This window comes from Manduca sexta, chromosome 23, assembly GCF_014839805.1.
Source record: "Manduca sexta isolate Smith_Timp_Sample1 chromosome 23, JHU_Msex_v1.0, whole genome shotgun sequence".
In the NCBI taxonomy this organism is placed as follows: Eukaryota; Metazoa; Arthropoda; class Insecta; order Lepidoptera; family Sphingidae; genus Manduca; species Manduca sexta.
Window position 1 is genome coordinate 15,927,000 of NC_051137.1, and position 18,974 is coordinate 15,945,973.

An 18,974-nucleotide genomic window follows, 5' to 3' on the forward strand; every position below is an offset into this window, starting at 1 on the left:
TAAATGTATAGGGTGGGAGTATAAAAATATGGTATACAGGGTCATTTTGATGTTGAGTTAAATGAAACCACATAGTCTGCTTTGTCTCTGCAAATATTGTGCCTAAAAATGTCTGTAAATAACGAATATTTCCGCCAAAAATCTTATTTTTTTCCGATTTTTTTATTTTAGTGCGAATAAGGCGAGTGCGTGAGTGTCTGACTGAAAGTTGGATGTTACCGCTGCGACTAATTCTCTTAGAGTAGTTGTGACTTCAGGGCGTGGCAATATCAAAATCACCTATACCTAAGTTCACGCCTGTAAGACGGAAGGGGTGATCATATCCCTCACATGAGAAACCATTTAAGTAGGTGGAGTTTGATAATTGATGTTTCAGTGCTCACTTCACCAAATTAAAAACATGTATTAAACCAAGGTACACCAAATTTCATTAAAATCCTTTCTCCGGTTTAGGTCTTTACTTCTAACTGTATTATCAAAATCCTTTAACTGATTCTCGCCTTTACTTCCAAGTGACGTCATCAACATTATCACATCTATCTATACTAAATAAGCTGAAGAGTTACTATGTTTAAACGCGCTAATCTCAGGAACTATTAAACCGATTTTGAAAGTTTTTTACTGATAAGAAGCTATATTACTCTTGACTGATATAGGCTACTTTATATAATAATATAATAATAATATCAGCTCTGTATTATATACTTGCCCACTGCTGAGCACGGGCCTCCTCTACTACTGAGAGGAATTAGGCCTTAGTCCACCACGCTGGCCTGGTGCGGATTGGTAGACTGCACACACCTTCGAAAACTACTATATAACCTACTTTATAACCGGGAAAATATTTGTCGTTTTTCACTAATAAGAAACTCTATAACTCTTGACTGCTATAGGCATTTTATGCCGTGAAAATATTTGTCCTAGATTTTTTTGCACAGGCAGAACCGCAAGCAAAGCTCGTTTATAATATGGATACAAAGCTAAAAATTGATTAATAAATTCCGCTTAAGAATCGCGTTAATTCTCGCTAAAGAGTTCGTTTTCCCATGTGGCTGAGTGGTGCGTTTCCCGATCCCCTCGGAGGGTCGGGATTACCAAATTTGTCAAACGTCACCGTTTAGAGGACCTTATTAGTTTTTCCAAGGGGCCATTCTGTTAAGTATGACAGTTGGTAATTACAATATATCTTCTGTTCTGGTTATTTTCGAAGATAAATGAATGAAATTTTTATGTTGCCGTGCCCTGCAGGGTCCACAGTTATGTACTTTTGTAAAACCTATATTTTAACAATTGTGGAGTGCAATAAATTGCATTGAAATAAATTCACAAATTAAGCGATTTGAACTCTATATGTATCATATAATAAACGTTATTATCATAACTCAAAGACATTAAACAGTATAGTTATAGACGGGAAATTAGGACCAAAATTGTGCACCAAAAGTTACCTATTGGTAATAATAGTTTTATTTTAAATTTCCGTGTGACGAGATGTCACAGCGTCCTTAGATACTAATAAAAATATATATATTTACACAAAATATGTTCATATGCGCATTAAAAACGTGCAAAACAAGATATGGAAAAATTTGAATATTTTATATAGGTATTTTGCTACTTTACTGTAGATTTAATGACCATCGCATGTACGCAAAATTTTTATATGATAATCTTTCCAATGTCCGCTCTATATAATATTAGAACTCTTTGATATAACTATATACTATTGTATACGATGACGTAACGATGTATGACACTTTGCAAAATATCGCGTATAATATCGTTTATTATGTTTGTAAACACTAATTATTACAGTATCATTATAGGACCACTAAATTTGAGTATCATATTGTTGCGATCAAGTACATTGCAAGTTTGTCAGTTTGATTCGTAGATCGTGGAATACTTATATATTCCACAATGCATCATTATCTTGATTCAAACCTAAAAAAAACATAAAAAACTCGTTAAATAAATAACCCGCCGTAACTTATGTACCACAGTAAATCTTCCCTTTAACTGGCATTTATATAATACATTATCTCTCAGTATGAAATCGTAAAAGTCTGGCACGCGAGGCTCCAAAGCCGGCTTACGGCTGTAAATTGTAACAATATCTTTGTCTGTGCTAATATGAAGTGTAAGCTTCGATTTCCGCGCAATTGATAGTAGTTTTATTAAAGATATTTGGTATTGGAGTTGAGTTGACGGAAGAGTTTCGTTATAATGAATTTGTTATAGATGAAGGCAATTTTGGTTATGCTTCTGTCTATCCTGTTAAGGGTAAAGGCGTGAGCTTAAGTACTTTACCTACTTTTATACGTAAAAATGTCTCTTAGAATGGCGAATTGCAGTTAATACACATACTCTTTAAATCTTATATATACCATGCATTTGGTGGTAGGATATATTTTATATCAACCCAGATAGCGACCACCGTACACAAGGTGGTAAAACCCGCCATAATGGCTTACGTAAATGTCGCGTTCCGGGATCAGCCCATGTAAATCCGTTTCCAACAAGCCGGCATAATTGTGTCGACTGTCGAGGGGTAATCGTCTCTCGTCAGTCGACATTCTATTAGACCCCACTCCACTCACACACACACACACATCAAGTGCAGTGGAGTTACTCTACCAAGCTCGTTTAAATAAAAAACGTACCTACATAAACCAATTTACAATATACCGTCCCAACCAATTACCTGTAAACCACGAGTGCAAACGTTATTCCAAGATGGCGGTGTTTGCCCAGCTCTTTGCCCGCAGATTGCGTTCAATTTTCCATTAGCAATGGTTGTCACCACGAAAGATTGAATCTTTGTTGACGAAGTGCTTTCAAATCAAAATATGTTTTATATCGATGGCGACTTTTGTAGCAAATCAGGCGGTGAGTAAGAAATTTTAGGTTTTAAGAGGCTGTGTTGTGTTCGGAATCTAATTTCAGATGTGTAGGTTGTATATTGTCGAATGCAAATATAAGGTAGATAATACTTATTTTATTTCGAGACGCATGTGCGATCACATGCTGTCGTATCAATATCAACTTTATGTAAACGCGCTTATACTCTAGTCTAAAAAATCAATACAATAGATTCAGGGCCTGTTTCACAAGTTTGAAATAAAATAATGATAGTTATTGTATTAAACAGTAATGTAGATATTACCCATTTTATCATTATTTGGGAGAATGGATTACACTTTTATATTTGGTCGGCTTATACATTTGTGTCCGTGGTTGTCTGTAAGAGATTGCCTTGTGCGAAGACCGCCATTTGTACCTTTTTCTCCTTTCTTATTCTATTATTTTTATCCCTGGTCTACAATAAAGTGTAAAAAAAACAATTAAATTTTAAAAATAACTATTTGATTACAAATAACAGTGGAGCGTTTCATAAACACGCCGGCCAAACATCGCAGTGTTCAAATCCCGCACTTTATACGTAGACATGGTCATCCCTCCCCCGGGCCGGGGTGGCATGCGGATCGTAAACCGGGATTCTCAGGAAAATCCTCACTTCACTACCGAGCCCGGTAATCACGCCGCCGTCTCAGCGCGTGTGGATTTGTTGAGATATTATGTTGGGCGTTATTCTACGGTTATGTGAGCCATTCGATATTACCCGCTGTTCTGTACTCATTTAGATTTATATTTGTATTTAGTTTGTAAGAGCGTTATTGCGCTGGTAATTTATATCGTAATGACAATAAGGACATGGTTATCAAAATCTATAAACATCGAAACTTTGCACGTAATCAAACGTATCCAACGCTATCAAAGTAGCGATAAATAAACCTCATTCGTGAAGTGGAACGTATATTTATGGTATAATGTATGCAGTATGCATGAGGTGTGCAAGTCAGTCGCAGTTTCCTTAAAGCGTGCTCTTTTAATCCCGCACCTGGCTTCGGTTAAGTGCAGCAGCGAGCTGCATTCATTGAGCTCACGCTGAACATTTCCAGCTGTGACACAGTTGCAATCTTGGGCGGAATGAGCACTCCCATCGAAATTACAAAGTATATTGCAGACTTGCAGTGCAGAGGATGATCGATTTATAAATAACAAAGGTATTTTATAAGTGATATGATAATGATTTCAAAGTATTGGATTAACTAATAACCGTTGTAATAACTTTACTGGCATATTTTACCCACAAATACCTTATATATAAATAATATGACATTTTATCCTTTCATATATGAATAATCGATCGTATACCTATATACATTTGGCTCTTTTCTAGTCTGAACAAAAAATGTCTAATAATTCCCACAGCACAAACTAAACAAACTGAAAACCGCGTCGACACTGTGTCCCCGGTCCACTTCTGAATAATCAATGAACATGTAAATGCTGAGCCAACCTCCCCCCAATTTGCCGGGGAGTTTTTTATACGCCTATAAATTATTAAAGCACAGGCGAGCAGACTCTTAGATTACCGTTACGCTTTTCTGGTTTTGGATTTTAAGGTTAAAATAGAGTTGATGGTGATAATAAATATTAAAATGTACAAGGTAATAATTTCTGCAACATGTCCTTTACCTCTTGAAAGTATTTGATGTGTGTGTAATACTTCGGATTTGAATTAATTGCTGTATATTGGATTTGTATCATTTACAAACATTACACAAAATTTGAAATTGGAGTTCCATTTTTGAAATACAAAAAAATAAAATTATTTATAAATTTAAATCTTGGCTTTGCCCAACATTACGACATTATAGGCTGATAGAATACCACAAATAAATTTAAATAATTCCCTGAATTTCATAAAACACATTTTAACGAACATTTTGTCCGCCTCTACGCAGACCCCACTGTGCCTACGCCATATTTCGTGAAATCTTACCAGAAGCACTTTTAAGTTGCAAGAGCAGTATATTTAATTCACGAGCGCCTGAAGTACGTCCCCATAAAAATCCGTCCGTGTGATACTGTGCAGATGAGTCGCGCCAGGGCCGGATTCGGCAATAATTTAATTGTTATAATGTCTGTTTTATTGCGAATCTCGCGTTTAGTGGGCCGATAATGGGCGGTAATGATTTGCGCCTGTTATCCGGTCTTGATATAATCTGTGTCCGATTCGTTTTGTATCGATTTTCTTTTGTGATTTTGAATATGGAACTTATAACGATTTAGAACGAATTTGAATTTTTTGATTTATTTACTTTTTAATATTTTTTACTAGTTACGTCTAAAATAGAATAAGTAAAATTATGTGTTACGCAAATAGGTATATTTGTACCAGCCTAGCGCAACAAGGAACAAAAAATCTTTTGTATGGAATTGACATGGCATTTAATGGCGGCTACTGCTATCTCTCTCTCTCAGTACAGTTTCTCTTTCTATTCCTCACCGCCATTATTATTGTTTGTTTACTTCCTGACGTTTTGGAATACATTTGTGTTTTATTGATTTATGTTTGTATTATTTGTTCTTCAAACAAGTAAAAATATACCAAAAAGTGTTTTTATTGGTGTAAGTGAATACGTTTTAAAGACATGCCACCAAAAAACGTTTCATTACGTGTGAAATTTGTGGAGATCGAGCCAGTCGAATAAATCACAAAAGCAGAATATTTATGACGAAATTTCCATTGGATGAGGTCAGGTAAGCATTAATTAGATGTTTTTAGTCATCGCGCAAATAAAGTAGCTTAGAAATAATGAAAATTCTCATTTTCTAATTACCATTATGTTACTAGTGATGTTGTTATTATTATCGATATCGATACCTGTTTAAATTTATTAATCAGTTTCACCCATTTAGGTCCAGATTCTGTGGGAACATAGTGATAAAAAGTAGTAATTCGAACTATCTACATACCAAGTTTAATCGCAATCATTTTAGATTTTTTTGCGGGTACGAATAATAAAGATACAATTGCATGCACACGCTTTATAATATTAGTAAGATGATGACTGATCATCAGGACAAAAAATACTAAAGTCGTGTATGTGTCGGTGTGTGTGTGTGTACTTAAAAATGCGTTGAGCAATCAATGTGCCTGGTCACTGTTTATGATTTTAGGCTTAAATATAATTTAATAAGCAATTTATTTACAATTAAAAAATATTTCCAGATGCCGAAAGTGGGTTCAGGTTGTGGGAAAAGAAGATTTGATATATGTTCCCAGAGAAAAGCTGCATACTTTGAAATATTTGTGTGGTTCTCACTTTAATAACAAAGACTTTAATAAAAAGAACAATCGCCTTAGAAAGTCAGCCATACCATCGAAAAATTTCAAAGCTGATCCACTTCCTGATGAAATGTTGTTTGAATTTCCGTGGCATGTTTTTATAAACAATGAGTGTGACAAAGAAGTGTCACCATCACCATCCTTTGACTTTATAATTAAATATTCTCATTGTACCTTGACCTATCATAAGTGTAACTATATTAGCCTACATGGTGAATGAAGGATTTTATTTTAAAATACAATTATTATTCAACATGTGAAAGCTTTTCATTTTATTTCGAGTCCTCATTCTAGTCCAGCCTTGTAATTATAGTGCTAAAATGTTTACTATATAGCGTGAGTTGGATTGATAATGTGGACTCGAAAATACATTATATGAATTTTATCAAAGTAGCATTAGCGTCGATTCCCACCCAGTAGAATTTATCGATATCGATAAAAAGTGCTCACTACTATGTATTTTGTTCAGCTGGTAGTATTGTTATTTGACGTTCCTGACGTATTCTTCCGTGATATTGGTATTGATACGCCATGTAAATTCGATTTTATTACTTTGTATTAAGTCCTGTCTCTTAAAACGTAGTGATTATATTCTCTTTGATTTGTACATATAACAATTAATGTTAATACTGGTATGTGTCATTTTTAATAAGTTATTTTTTTTTTAATTTAACAAAAGGCATAGCACAGAACACAATCATTATAAACAATACTTAAGCTATTAATTACATTAAGACTAGATTATCTTCCTTAAACCTATGCCCTAATTAATGGACAATGGTGCAATAAAAACTAATAACACCTATGTAACCACATAAACCCAAAACAATATCGTTATTTTCAATATATTTAACTAGCTAGTGTTGCCTCCGCCCCTGCGTCCCGCTATCCGGGATCCGTATATCCGGGATTTACGGTTATCGCTTTCCCGGACGCGTTCAATCACAACCGAACTTAATACTTAACGGGAATATCGCTGCCTACTCACAAACTTGTACTACTGAATTATCTGTTACTTTGTTAATAGAAGAAATATAGGAGGGGTGGTTTTAGAGGGTATGACGTCACGATGATGAAAATTGGTAAGCAATAAAAGACGAAAAATTCGCTATGACTTGTTTTTTTTTGTAGGGACAAAAGAGTCACATGTAAATAAAATACTTAGTAACATTCAAAATGGCGGATATATAAAATCTATGTAAATATAAATCAGTTGCCACATGTATATAATATGCATGTAAGAACATCGCTTGAGAAGGGCTCGACTATTTTTTGTTGTGTTCCTAATTATTAAACTATGCTAGGTTTGTATAAAAAAAAATTGAAAAATCAACGGAAAAATACAGAAACGGTTGGCAATTTAGGTATATTTTGTACTATACAACATTCATTCTCATTCAAAAACCCAAAATTCAAATAACGCAAGATAATCAAAAAGAAAAAACGATAAAAAATAACGGTACATAATAAAAATCTGTGAAAACGCTCGTCCCGCGTAACGCCTATATAGTTTACAATCCATAACCGGCTGAGTGCGCCGTACGGACGGAACGATCCTCATAAACACGTTAATGAAGGATTATCTACTTCTTTTGTTGTGTCGTATATTGCTGGTGGTAGGATATGTGTATTCGCGATAGCGACTACACATAAGGTGTTAAAACATGCTATAGTGACCCACGTAAGTATGTGCCGGGCTCAGCTTGTGTATATCCGTTTCCAACAGGCCGACATAATTGTGTTGACTGCTGAGGGGTAATCATCTCTTGTCAGTTTACATTCTTTTGGACCTCGTCGCACTTACCATCAGGTACTAAAAAAAACATACACTATTATATTGAGTGCGAGTCGTAAAAGCCGCCATAATGACCCACGTGGTTTTCAAATAGGCATATTTGTGACGACTGGCGAGGGGTTATCATCTCTCGTCAGTCGACACTATTTGGAGCACACTCCGCTTACCATCACGTGCAGGTCACTCGTCTTGTCACTATACAGGGTCATTTTGACATTTAGTTACTAAATGAAACCCCTAATTATCTTTACATCTTAACATTGCGCTAAAAATCATCCATGAATAATAAAATATTTTCACCTAAAATATCGGTTCTGATTTGATTTTTTAATTGTTTGCAGTGCGTATATGGTCCCTGCGTAAATGTATTTCTGACTGTAAGTATAACGTTGCCGCTCCCACAAATTCTCTTACATGTAGTAGTGACCTTCGAAAATGTAAAATTAAAATTACTTTTATGATATTTACTTTGTTTAAAACTTATCCTTTCTTATTTCACAATTATGTTAACTTATGTTAAAATGTTGTCTTTATGATTACATTCATTAACGCAACATAAAACTAACAAACTAAATATTCAAACAACAATCCTTTATACAAGTGCGATCTATCAATAGACCCCAAATGACGAACTTATATCTGTACCCAGACGAATCAATTCGAGAACTCCGCGAATCAATAATTCATCGGCGGTCGTCTTGCAATTCATTCCGGTTCCACGCCCTCGGAAACAATTAAAGCCCTTCTGTTGTTCCAGCTGTATTGTCTATATAGCTTAGGGAATGTAGTCGTTTGAATTGCGAAGTTTGGGATTCGGTCTTTATTAGTTTTGATATAAGTTATATATGGTATAAAGTTTGTGTTTTTCTTTTTTTATTCTGGCGCGATAAAGTGAGTACTCTGCTGGTAGAGTTTCGAATGACAACATACGACTATCTCATGCCATTCGACACAATCATACCGGCCTATTTAGCTGTTTTTTCACGCTATGGCGGAAGCATAGAAAGAAGTTAATACGCGCCAGTAATATTTCAAAGAAAATCTTAGCGAGTTGGTTCGGGCCGTGATGGTTTATATAAAAGAATAAAAATTTACATAAAACCTTCATTGTTATTTGTATTCTTTGGTTTAGAACACACGGATTCAATTCATTTGACACGTGTGTAAGTTAGAAGTGTACTCGACCACATCTTGGAACTAATATACTCTCAAATTATAAATAGGAATATTATTTACCTATCTCTGCCGAACCCTTTGAGGATAAGGATATTCTAATGACCGTATTATTAAACACTAGTCAATTTCTCTCTGAAGTGCATCATCATCTGAGAAGCTTTCAAGTTAAAGTCAGCATCTTAAGAGAGTCGCCATTTAATAAACCTATATTAACAACTCAAACGATATCTTAAGTCACAGTATGTGAGGGATTACGATAGCCGAATTTTATTCATTAACCAACGCCGACTAAGCTGAGAACAGGCTCTTAAATAACAACTTCAGTTTTGCTTATTAAATAGTTCAATACATTAAATGTCTACTTAAGATCCTACTCAAAGATGAGATTGATTTAATAATACGTCTCTAAGATTGCGTCAATCCTTCTATCGATTCATGTCATTTGGTACTGAGAAAAGAAGCTCATAAGAGGAAAACTCGAAAAAACGACATTGAACGACGCGCTGGTAATTGGGAACTCCTGGAATTGATACAATGATTCATTCCATTTGTCACTTGGATTAAGGGCGTAATTGGATCTTATAAGTTATATACTCAAACATGTGATATTTGTGATATCTTATATGCTTATTTCGGTATCGTTGTATTTTTGCAAGTACAATCTGTAATGAGTTACGTGTTTAGAATCGAAAAGCTTATAGAAGAAATGGCCAACTTAAGCATCGAATCGAGCAAGTTTACCATAACAGCATTAGTACTTCGAGATATATGAAATGATCTATTTTGTTATCTAATACTAGATTCAAGAGTTTCTCTATAACCTTGTTGACTACATACGAAATATGAAATTCCTCGATAGTTTACACTAGTCTAAATCAGTTTCAAGATTTATTTTTACAGTCCTCTTGTTTTGGTTGTTTAGGTAGGCGGCGATAGCCTAGATGAAATCGAATGTCCGCAGGTTCAATACCCAAGGGCACCTCTGACTTTTCTAAAATTATGTGTATATGCTTTGTGAATTATCGCTTGCTTTAAGAGTGAAGGAAACCATCATGAGACCTGCATACCTGAGAAGTCCTCTGTAGGAATTTCAAGGATGTGCGAAGTCTACCAATCCGCACAAGGCTAGCGTGGTGGACTAAGGCATACTCCCTCTCAGTGGTAGAGAAGGCCAGTGCCAAGCAGTAGTACAGTATACTATACAAAGCTGATATTGTTTAAGTACTCTCATGAAAACGTAGACCTGTCATTACTAAGTCTTAAAATTTCTCAATGAATCCAATAGATTCGGGAGTGTTTCCCTCAGTTACAATTAACGCTTCCCTCCCATACCGTAATTACGCTGTTGAGTGCCGGGAGGATTTTACGTACTGGGACTGCGAAACCTGGGAGTATCCCGGGGTTAGGGTTTGTAAGAATGGTTTATAATGTGATTATTGTATAAGTTGGTGAGGTGTAATAAGTAAGTCTTGAACCTAAATGCTTTGAAAAATATGTATCTTAGTTTGCATGTGTATAAGTTAAATTAGGTATTATAAAAACAAGTGTATCATGTGCTTCTCTTTTTGAAAAAAAAAATGGTAATTGTATATTACTAGCTTTTGCTCGCAGCTCCGCCCGCGTGGAAACGTTTTTTGAGATACCTATTAGTGAAAAAAAAAGTCAATTTCAGTTTAGTAGTTCCTGAGATTAGCGCATTTAAAGAAACATTCGAATAGATTAGATGAAACATTCGAATCGTTATTTTTTAATATCCTTTTGACTCAGATTTTAGTTACAACGCAATAGATCTTTACATTATTGACTTTCTCAAAACAACCAAACAAATACAAATTGCACAGAAATATTCATACAGCATCAAAACCTAAACATACAAAAACCGAGAAAAAACCGTCTCGAACGCAAACATCGCAAATTCCTATCTCACAAAGGAAACATCTTTCTCTACGTAAGGCAGTAAAAATCTGTAGCCAGCAAGCACCGGGAAGATGGAGAGACGGCTAACGAGCGAGCCCCGCGGCAACCGCTCTGATTTCCAATTCAAAGGAAAATTGCGATCCATAAAGTGGGATGGGTTGTGGGGGCCGGGGCCTGGACCCCCCTACCGTTGCTACGCGACGCAGGGTGGAGCCGCCGCAATCACGGCCCAATGGCACGACGGATATAAATTGCTCTCGAGTCGCGACAGTGGCGCGCAAGCGAGACGGCCGGTGTGCGCCGCTCTAATGAAGTCGCCAGTCCGCGCCGACCCCCCGGCTCGGTGACGGACTCGGCGGCCCTCACCGAACACACCTAACTTAGGTATCGATGCTGTGCCGTGATTTGTTGGTAATTACGAGCCGCGGCGCATTGGTCGGCAGTACGCTGCCTACTTGCATTTTACATTATGTGGCGGCGACGATAAGTACTCTAATTAACATGCCTATATCAATATAGAAAAGAGGCCGTCATAGAACATTCTTATCAAGTGTTTAAGATGGCATAATTGTATTTTTTTTTTCAAAATCGTAGTATCATACCTACTAAGAATGTTTAAAATATTTCTAAATGTACTATAACACGAATACTTATGACCCGATACAATACTAAAAGTACTAACACCAATCTATTATTATTTAAATAAACGATATATCCCCATACCTATAACAGTAATCGTCTGTCTAACCTTTACCGCTAGGCACGTACCAACCACAATAATATCCCCTTCACGATTCGAACCCACACCTCCCACCTCAAAGCCACAAACCCCACAATTCCAACGTTATTGAATATAAAAACCCGGTACTAATATTCTATTAAGGCCCCACAATGAAGCCTTGGTCACAAAGCGCTTTATTAAATTCCTCGCGGAATCAAGACATAGTTATTATAACAAAAGTATTTGTTCAAATGAAAATGACGTACGGACCTATTCATATTCGATTCGTAAGCTCTCGCTTTAATCGTATAAGGTTAAAGTAGAGACGGAACTAGTAAACCGAAGTTTTGTGGCCGAATATTATTGAAAATATCAAAAATTAACCGATAGATTGCCAAATTGATATCAAAACCATAGCGTCGGCAATTCACAATTAAAATACTAAGCTAGTATTGTCTACTGTCATGACATTCCAAAATCAAATTCCATCAAAAACATTACTTAGCGTTCGAAAATTGAATTTATGTTTCTTCTACGTAACGGCCAGATATAAAGCATAGACTATAAAAGTTCGCATAGAATCAGCGCAAGGAATCCGGCTATAAATTGCGAGTCCAGCGCTCTAGTCCGCGAGTCGAATCCGTAATGTGCGCCGGACCGGGCACAGATTACGCGGACGTGTATTAATATGAGCTCGTGATGCACGTAGCTGGCCACTTTGGAACTGTAGGGTTGGCGATTTTGATGTTATATAGGCTGTGATGGTACTTACATACTGACTTTATAGCATGTGATGGCACTTGCCTATACCTATACTGATCGCATGAAATTGCACTTTGATATTATGCTGCTCGTTTAATACGTATTCCATTTTTAAATATGGAAGTGCTGGCCGGTTGATATTAGTTTTAAATCTGAGTCACATATGCATTAATGGACATTACACTATCAAACAAACAGGTATTTCTTCATATGTCGTGTATTACAAGTCTAGAACATATAAGCTATCTTAATAAGAAATATTGCAAGAAAAAACTTTCTCTTCAATAAATTATTTTATAGATATATAACCTTGAAATCGCGTCACATAAAAACGTGATCCTGCAGCGACAGCCCTGTCGTCGACAGAAGGTCGTCCACACGTCGCGTTACAGCGATCAATAGCTCGGATGCTGAACTCTGCTCCGTCACGGATCCAACCGCGAACTACCCGTTGCGTATTTACCTGGTTAATTGCGTACCACGTGTATATTGTGTATTTACATGAAAAGTAACCATTATTTTTGATACAGAATTTTAAATATTAGATAGCTTTTACGTTTCGGCGTCGATTGGTATAAAATACCTATCAACTGTTAAAGAACGTAATTGCTCGTTTTGATCGATTTTTAAATTTAGAATACGTATAATTCAAGGAGGCGGTTATGTCATGCTTACAAAGAACTTAATAAGTTTTTCATAAATCTCCAGCAAACAGAGAAAACAATACAGTGATGTTCTGTACTGATAAATCGAATTATGAATTAAAATAACGTTTTTTATTGTCAACAGGAGAAAAACCGCACAAATGCCAAGTCTGCGGTAAAGCGTTCAGTCAGAGTTCGAACCTCATCACCCACTCGCGGAAGCACACTGGCTTCAAACCCTTCGCTTGTGAGCTCTGTGGGCGCGCGTTCCAGCGGAAGGTGGACCTCCGCCGGCACAAGGAGACTCAGCATGCCGACTTGAGGACCCCCCAGCATATGCAGCCCCCGCATACCGATGTCCATGCTATGCATGATATGCATGTTGCGGATCATCGGATAGGTGAGCTTACTTGATATCATTTTAATTTTCAAGAGTAATACTTTCTATATTTTAGAGAATTATTCAACCAAAAATGAACTTATTTATATATTATATTACGTTTGCGATCGGTTCTTGTTTTCGAATATCATTTCTCATAGAAATATATATGCAAACATTAAACTAAAGATAAAATCTATCTTAACGTTGATTCTGACGAATTTTGAGATTTCTTAATGTTTTGTAACAATGAATCAGCAAGTCGATAAAATTAAAACCTTGAAATGTACTTCAATACAATCACGTGGATTTCACTTTATTGCATAATATTAAACAAATAAATATAATAATTTCTTATCTTACGCGTTAGACATTTATAAAAGTAGTTTTAGGATTTTATTGTGGATCGATGTTTCGGAGACCAGCCCTCATGGCCAGTCGGAGTCCGTCTCGTTACCATGAAGGTTGCAGTCTTCGAAACATCGGAAGAGAATTATTAAAAAATCCGCGATAACATCCAAAAAATAGTTTTAATTCAAATTAAACTTGATTGAAAATAAGGAAATTTCCGCGTGGAATCTTTAAAATAAAAATTGTTTCTCTTTCGACATAGCGTAGAGTTTAACTATTCTGGTATATAAAACAGTAATATGTGCTAATGCAGTCAATATGATATAATTATACTTAGCAGAAATTAGCATAATAATATGATTATGTAAGTTGTCTAAGGTTAGACTTAATGTATGTAAATTTTCGGGTGTACAGTCAACGTAATAAATTGGCAAATAATTACAAACTTTATAGGAACTCTATTTAAAAGCTACTTAAAATTGTATGACAATTATGAATATTTTTTTTAGATATCCCTCCCCCCCTTTCTGGCCATGAAGGCTACAAAGTATAAAAAGCCGCAATAAAATCCAAAAAATAGTTTTATTGAAATATTTTGTATAAACACAAGAAATCAAAAATTCTTTTAATGTTATTTCCTGATTCCTAATTTCAATTGAATCCGTTTAGTAGTTTTTGATTTTATCGCGTCCAGAGAGACACACCAGAGGATTTTGTTTTACAATATGTGAGGATTACCTTCTTCTAAGAATCACTCCGATCTTGAGGTATTTTTTATACTAAGGATTTTTAGCTTCAATCAAGAATTATTCTGACCTTCACAGATCTGCGCCCTCCGCACCCGGAGCTGCGAGCTCAGGAGTTCAGACCTCACATGAGCACCGGGGTGCCGTCCCTGCAGCCCCTGCCTTCCTGAACGACAACCGCCTTCGCGCCCGCCGCCTGGCGCTGAGGCTCTGATGTTCACCTGTTGGTCTGGTTCATGGTAACTTCTCTTCCAAAATGATAGCGCTGTTAATTTATTTCTAATGAAAATAATATGAGAAAATGTTTATGGAAAGACATTTGGAGGATTTTTTGAGTCGGAAGGTGATTGATTGAAGAGGTGATTCAAATTAGTGTTCTAATGAACCGTGCTGAGATGTTATGCGCATTAACGAAAAAGGAGAGTTCTAAGCTATTATAATATGGATTTGCAATGGAATATATTTAGCCAGGCCAGACCAATATACAGGTTGTTCAAAATTTAAACCTAAAATACGTTACCACCATTTAGATAATTAAAGAGTGTAAAGCTTTGTATTCGTGAGTTTTTGATCTCAATGTAAGATACAGCATATACCATCATGTATTAGCACGTAATTATAAAGTATAATGGACTGATGGAATCATTCCAAAAACGTATTCTTATTTTATATTTTTTTGAAAAATAACACTTGATTTTTTTTATGAATTATGGACATGGGTTATTCATGATTATTATTTTGGATGTATTTATAAATTATGACATTTTTTTTTCAAATTAAAAATACCGCACTTCTGACACATTTGAGAATATTAATCAGTTATAGAAAAAAAAATGCAGGCCTCGTTATTTTTTATGGCAGTTTTTATTATATTCCAAAGACAGTAATCATTCCATTTTTATATAAATATATCGACACCTATAAGACAATTTTGTTACCTCTATATTTAAAGATTATTTCAATAGAAAATGATATTATGTATCATACATTAATACATACATATCAGTCTTAAGGGGCTTATTTTGAATAGATATTACAAAAAAAAAGCATATAGAAACTTATTCTGAAATTCCAAAACACTTATCTACAAAATTGGTCCCGAAAAATATTCTAAAAATATATTCATCGCATGTAGTTAAGGTTAATTAAGTTTCAGTTAATGTACAAAACTGTTGTCTGTTTTTTATCACTATATAGATAATATCAGAGTAGAATAATTGACTTCTCATTTCTGAATTCAGGTAGCTCTTATATAATGTATAATATGTAACCTTTAACAAAATGCAGTTGTAGAAACCTAAATATATTAGCGAATAATTTACTTTTATTAAATTGTTCTGGCAACTTTTAATGATAAATACGTTTGTATTTTGAAACACCCTATAGTCAAAGCACATATAAGAATAGTATTTAGCAAGTGATAAGTGAAATCCACTATGCCAAAGTCTTTTAGCTAAAATAATGTAAATACCTGTTTTAAAAACATTCCAACCAAATACTTTTTTCCAAAAACTGTTCTATTTTCAAACCCACCATACATATTCATTCCAACGATTAATATAATTAAAATTGTACACATTGTTATATAATGTAAAATAAAAAATAAATGTTTTTCATTAATTGTTTTATTGATAAGTGTATATAAAAATGTATTTAATCAATTCACTTCTCCAAAAATTTAATGTAATTTTAAATGTTATCGTACGGCAACACTCTGTATATAGTGTATAGATAATGTAATCGAATCCAAAGACAAACGTGCAATCCTTGTGTAGTTATTACGAATTATTATTAATTTTAAGAATATGTCACTTCAATAAAACATTATGATGTATACTCGCTTTTTATTTATGCTGTTTTTTATCGCCTTTGTCTAGCGCCTGGGGATAATTACCCCCGCGGGGGTAAATCAGTTATTTTACTTGTGTTACACAGGCTGATCTCTGAACACGACACACATAATTATTTTACGTAACATCCAACAAACAAAAAACACACATCACCCCTTTATCTCCAAAACGGTGGGCAGAGGTGCAACCATATCACCTACTTTCGCCAGTCTCTTCCGTCCCATCATGTGATGGGGGCGAGCCTATCGCTATACGAGGCTGAATTTCCTGACACCGGGTGCGGAAAAACCCGATCGCCCGACCCGGGAGTCGAACTCGGGACCTCAGATCCGTATCGTACCATGCACGCTATGAATTACGCCTGCTAGGAATATAAGTTTCCAGACAAAATCTAGCAAACTGAAGACCTATTGATATGTTAAAGCTATTATATTGTTTTTTAGGGTTCCATAACTAGAAGGAATCCTTATAGAATCGCTTTGTTGTTCATTTGTTCGTCTGTAGTTTAATATTATTTATCTCAGTAACATGTGAAGGTATCAAGTTAAAATTCATATTACACACTTTGGTCTATTTCAACTGTGAAAAAATCATGCTTTTGAGTCAATAAAATCAATAGATACGACCGTTTATCATATTTAGTAATTTCAGATGTACATTAAAACCTATAGGGCACCGCACGTTGACCTAGAATGATGAAATTTGGTAAGAAATCCTATCTAATGGCACACGTGAAGAATAAATCTGAAAACCGTAAACATGGACTTTCATAATAAAAAATAAACCATTTTGTACGGAATCTTTGGTGCGTGAGATAAACTCACATTTGACCGATTTTTTACTTTTACTATTAATATACTAAGTATGTGACTCTTTTTTCATCTTTCCAAATAAATGCAACATACTTTTTTAAACATGTTGCAATTCAACAACATGGCTTAGTTTTTACGAACAGGCGCTTTCGTGAAATCAACTCGTTCTAAAGGAATTAAAATATACATTGGCTATAATTTTTTTTCGTATTAATACCAAACATGTGAACAAATCAAGATGTTTTTGTTTTCCTAGATGTATCTTGAACACAAAAAATGTTCGGAAATGTTGTTAAATTTAGATATTAATTATAGTGCCGAAGAAATACAGAGTATAAATATTATATCAGTAAAACAGCTGCGAGCAAAAGCCAGTACCATCTATAGCATTAAAAAACGAAAAAATGAAAAGTATGTGTTGAATTAACATTTTTTATTGTGCCGAAGAAATACAGAGTATAATATAGTAAATATTATATGAGTAAAACAACTGCAAAAGCCAATATATAGCATTAAAAATAAAAAAAATACCCTAAATAAAAATCTAACTATGTACACTCCTCAAACCGAAGCTTCCTCGTTTCGTTTTAATGCAAATTATGTAAATAAAGGCAGAAATGTAACGTTGATCTTAATTTCATCCCGCCATTATCTGCAAGGAGGCTGGGTGGATAGGATTTAATATCTGCCAGCTCACTTCTCTGGTTACATTGGGGTGGGCACGGATGTAGAGTGCGTGGAAGTGGCAACGAATTTATAATTGAATGACATGTTAATTGAACTATTTCAATTAATTGGCAGATAGAAAAATATAAAAATCACTGATTTGTGTTATATAATCCTTTTATTACTTTACTTTCAGTGTACAGATATACCCCGTTCTGGTATTTTATTATAGGTATAAACTAGCTTTGGCTTGCAGCTTCGCCCGCGTGAAAATGTTGTTGACAAATATTTTTCCGGGATCAAATTTGCCTTTAGAACTCAGGAGTAATGTAGCTTAGTATTTGTGAAAAAAAACAAAATTGGTTTAGTAGTCCCAAAGATTGGCGCGTTCAAACACTCTTTACGTTGTTTACGTTCGTTGCGCCTTTGACTATCTAATAAATGATAAATACCAACCTGAGACGGCTACTTTATTTTACCTGTATCTTGTATTCCTTATGAATTTTATCCCTAATTTTAAAATGACCGTATACCTACGTATATAAGTGATCTTAATTGTTATTTAGAAATAATAATGATTATTTTTATAAATTGTTTTGACCTATCATAAGTTCGCCTACGTGATAAATAAAGTATTTTATCTTATTTTATTTTAAAGACGAGCCTATTCATATTTTAAGCTGCCCTATCTAGTAAGCTGATATCTGTGACACAAAGTAACGTAATGAGGGCGTAATATTGTGTTTCTTGATATAAAATAAACACTTCACAGTGTCTCCTCTAATCATGTTCTAAGAAAACGAACTTGATGGGACGCTATCTCGATGTACTTGCATAAACACATTTCTAAGAAATTTAAAGCACTTTAAAAATCGATGATGATATCGTAGTACTGCCGCAGATTACTGAATAGATATAGGTGAAATTTATGTATAATAATAATAATAATAATTTAT

At 34.9% G+C, this 18,974-nt stretch overlaps 1 protein-coding gene across 1 annotated transcript in view; it reads left to right on the forward strand.

Moving 5' to 3' along the window:
* Positions 1-16,524, forward strand: part of LOC115448461 (zinc finger protein Gfi-1b) — a 73,145-nt gene extending 56,621 nt beyond the window's left edge. Inside the window, exons 5-6 of the mRNA XM_030175899.2 lie at positions 13,360-13,614; positions 14,769-16,524. Of these exons, the coding sequence (XP_030031759.2) occupies positions 13,360-13,614; positions 14,769-14,860 (347 nt within the window). The 3' untranslated portion in view covers positions 14,861-16,524. The remainder of the gene's footprint in view (positions 1-13,359; positions 13,615-14,768) is intronic.
* The last annotated feature ends 2,450 nt before the right edge of the window (positions 16,525-18,974 follow it).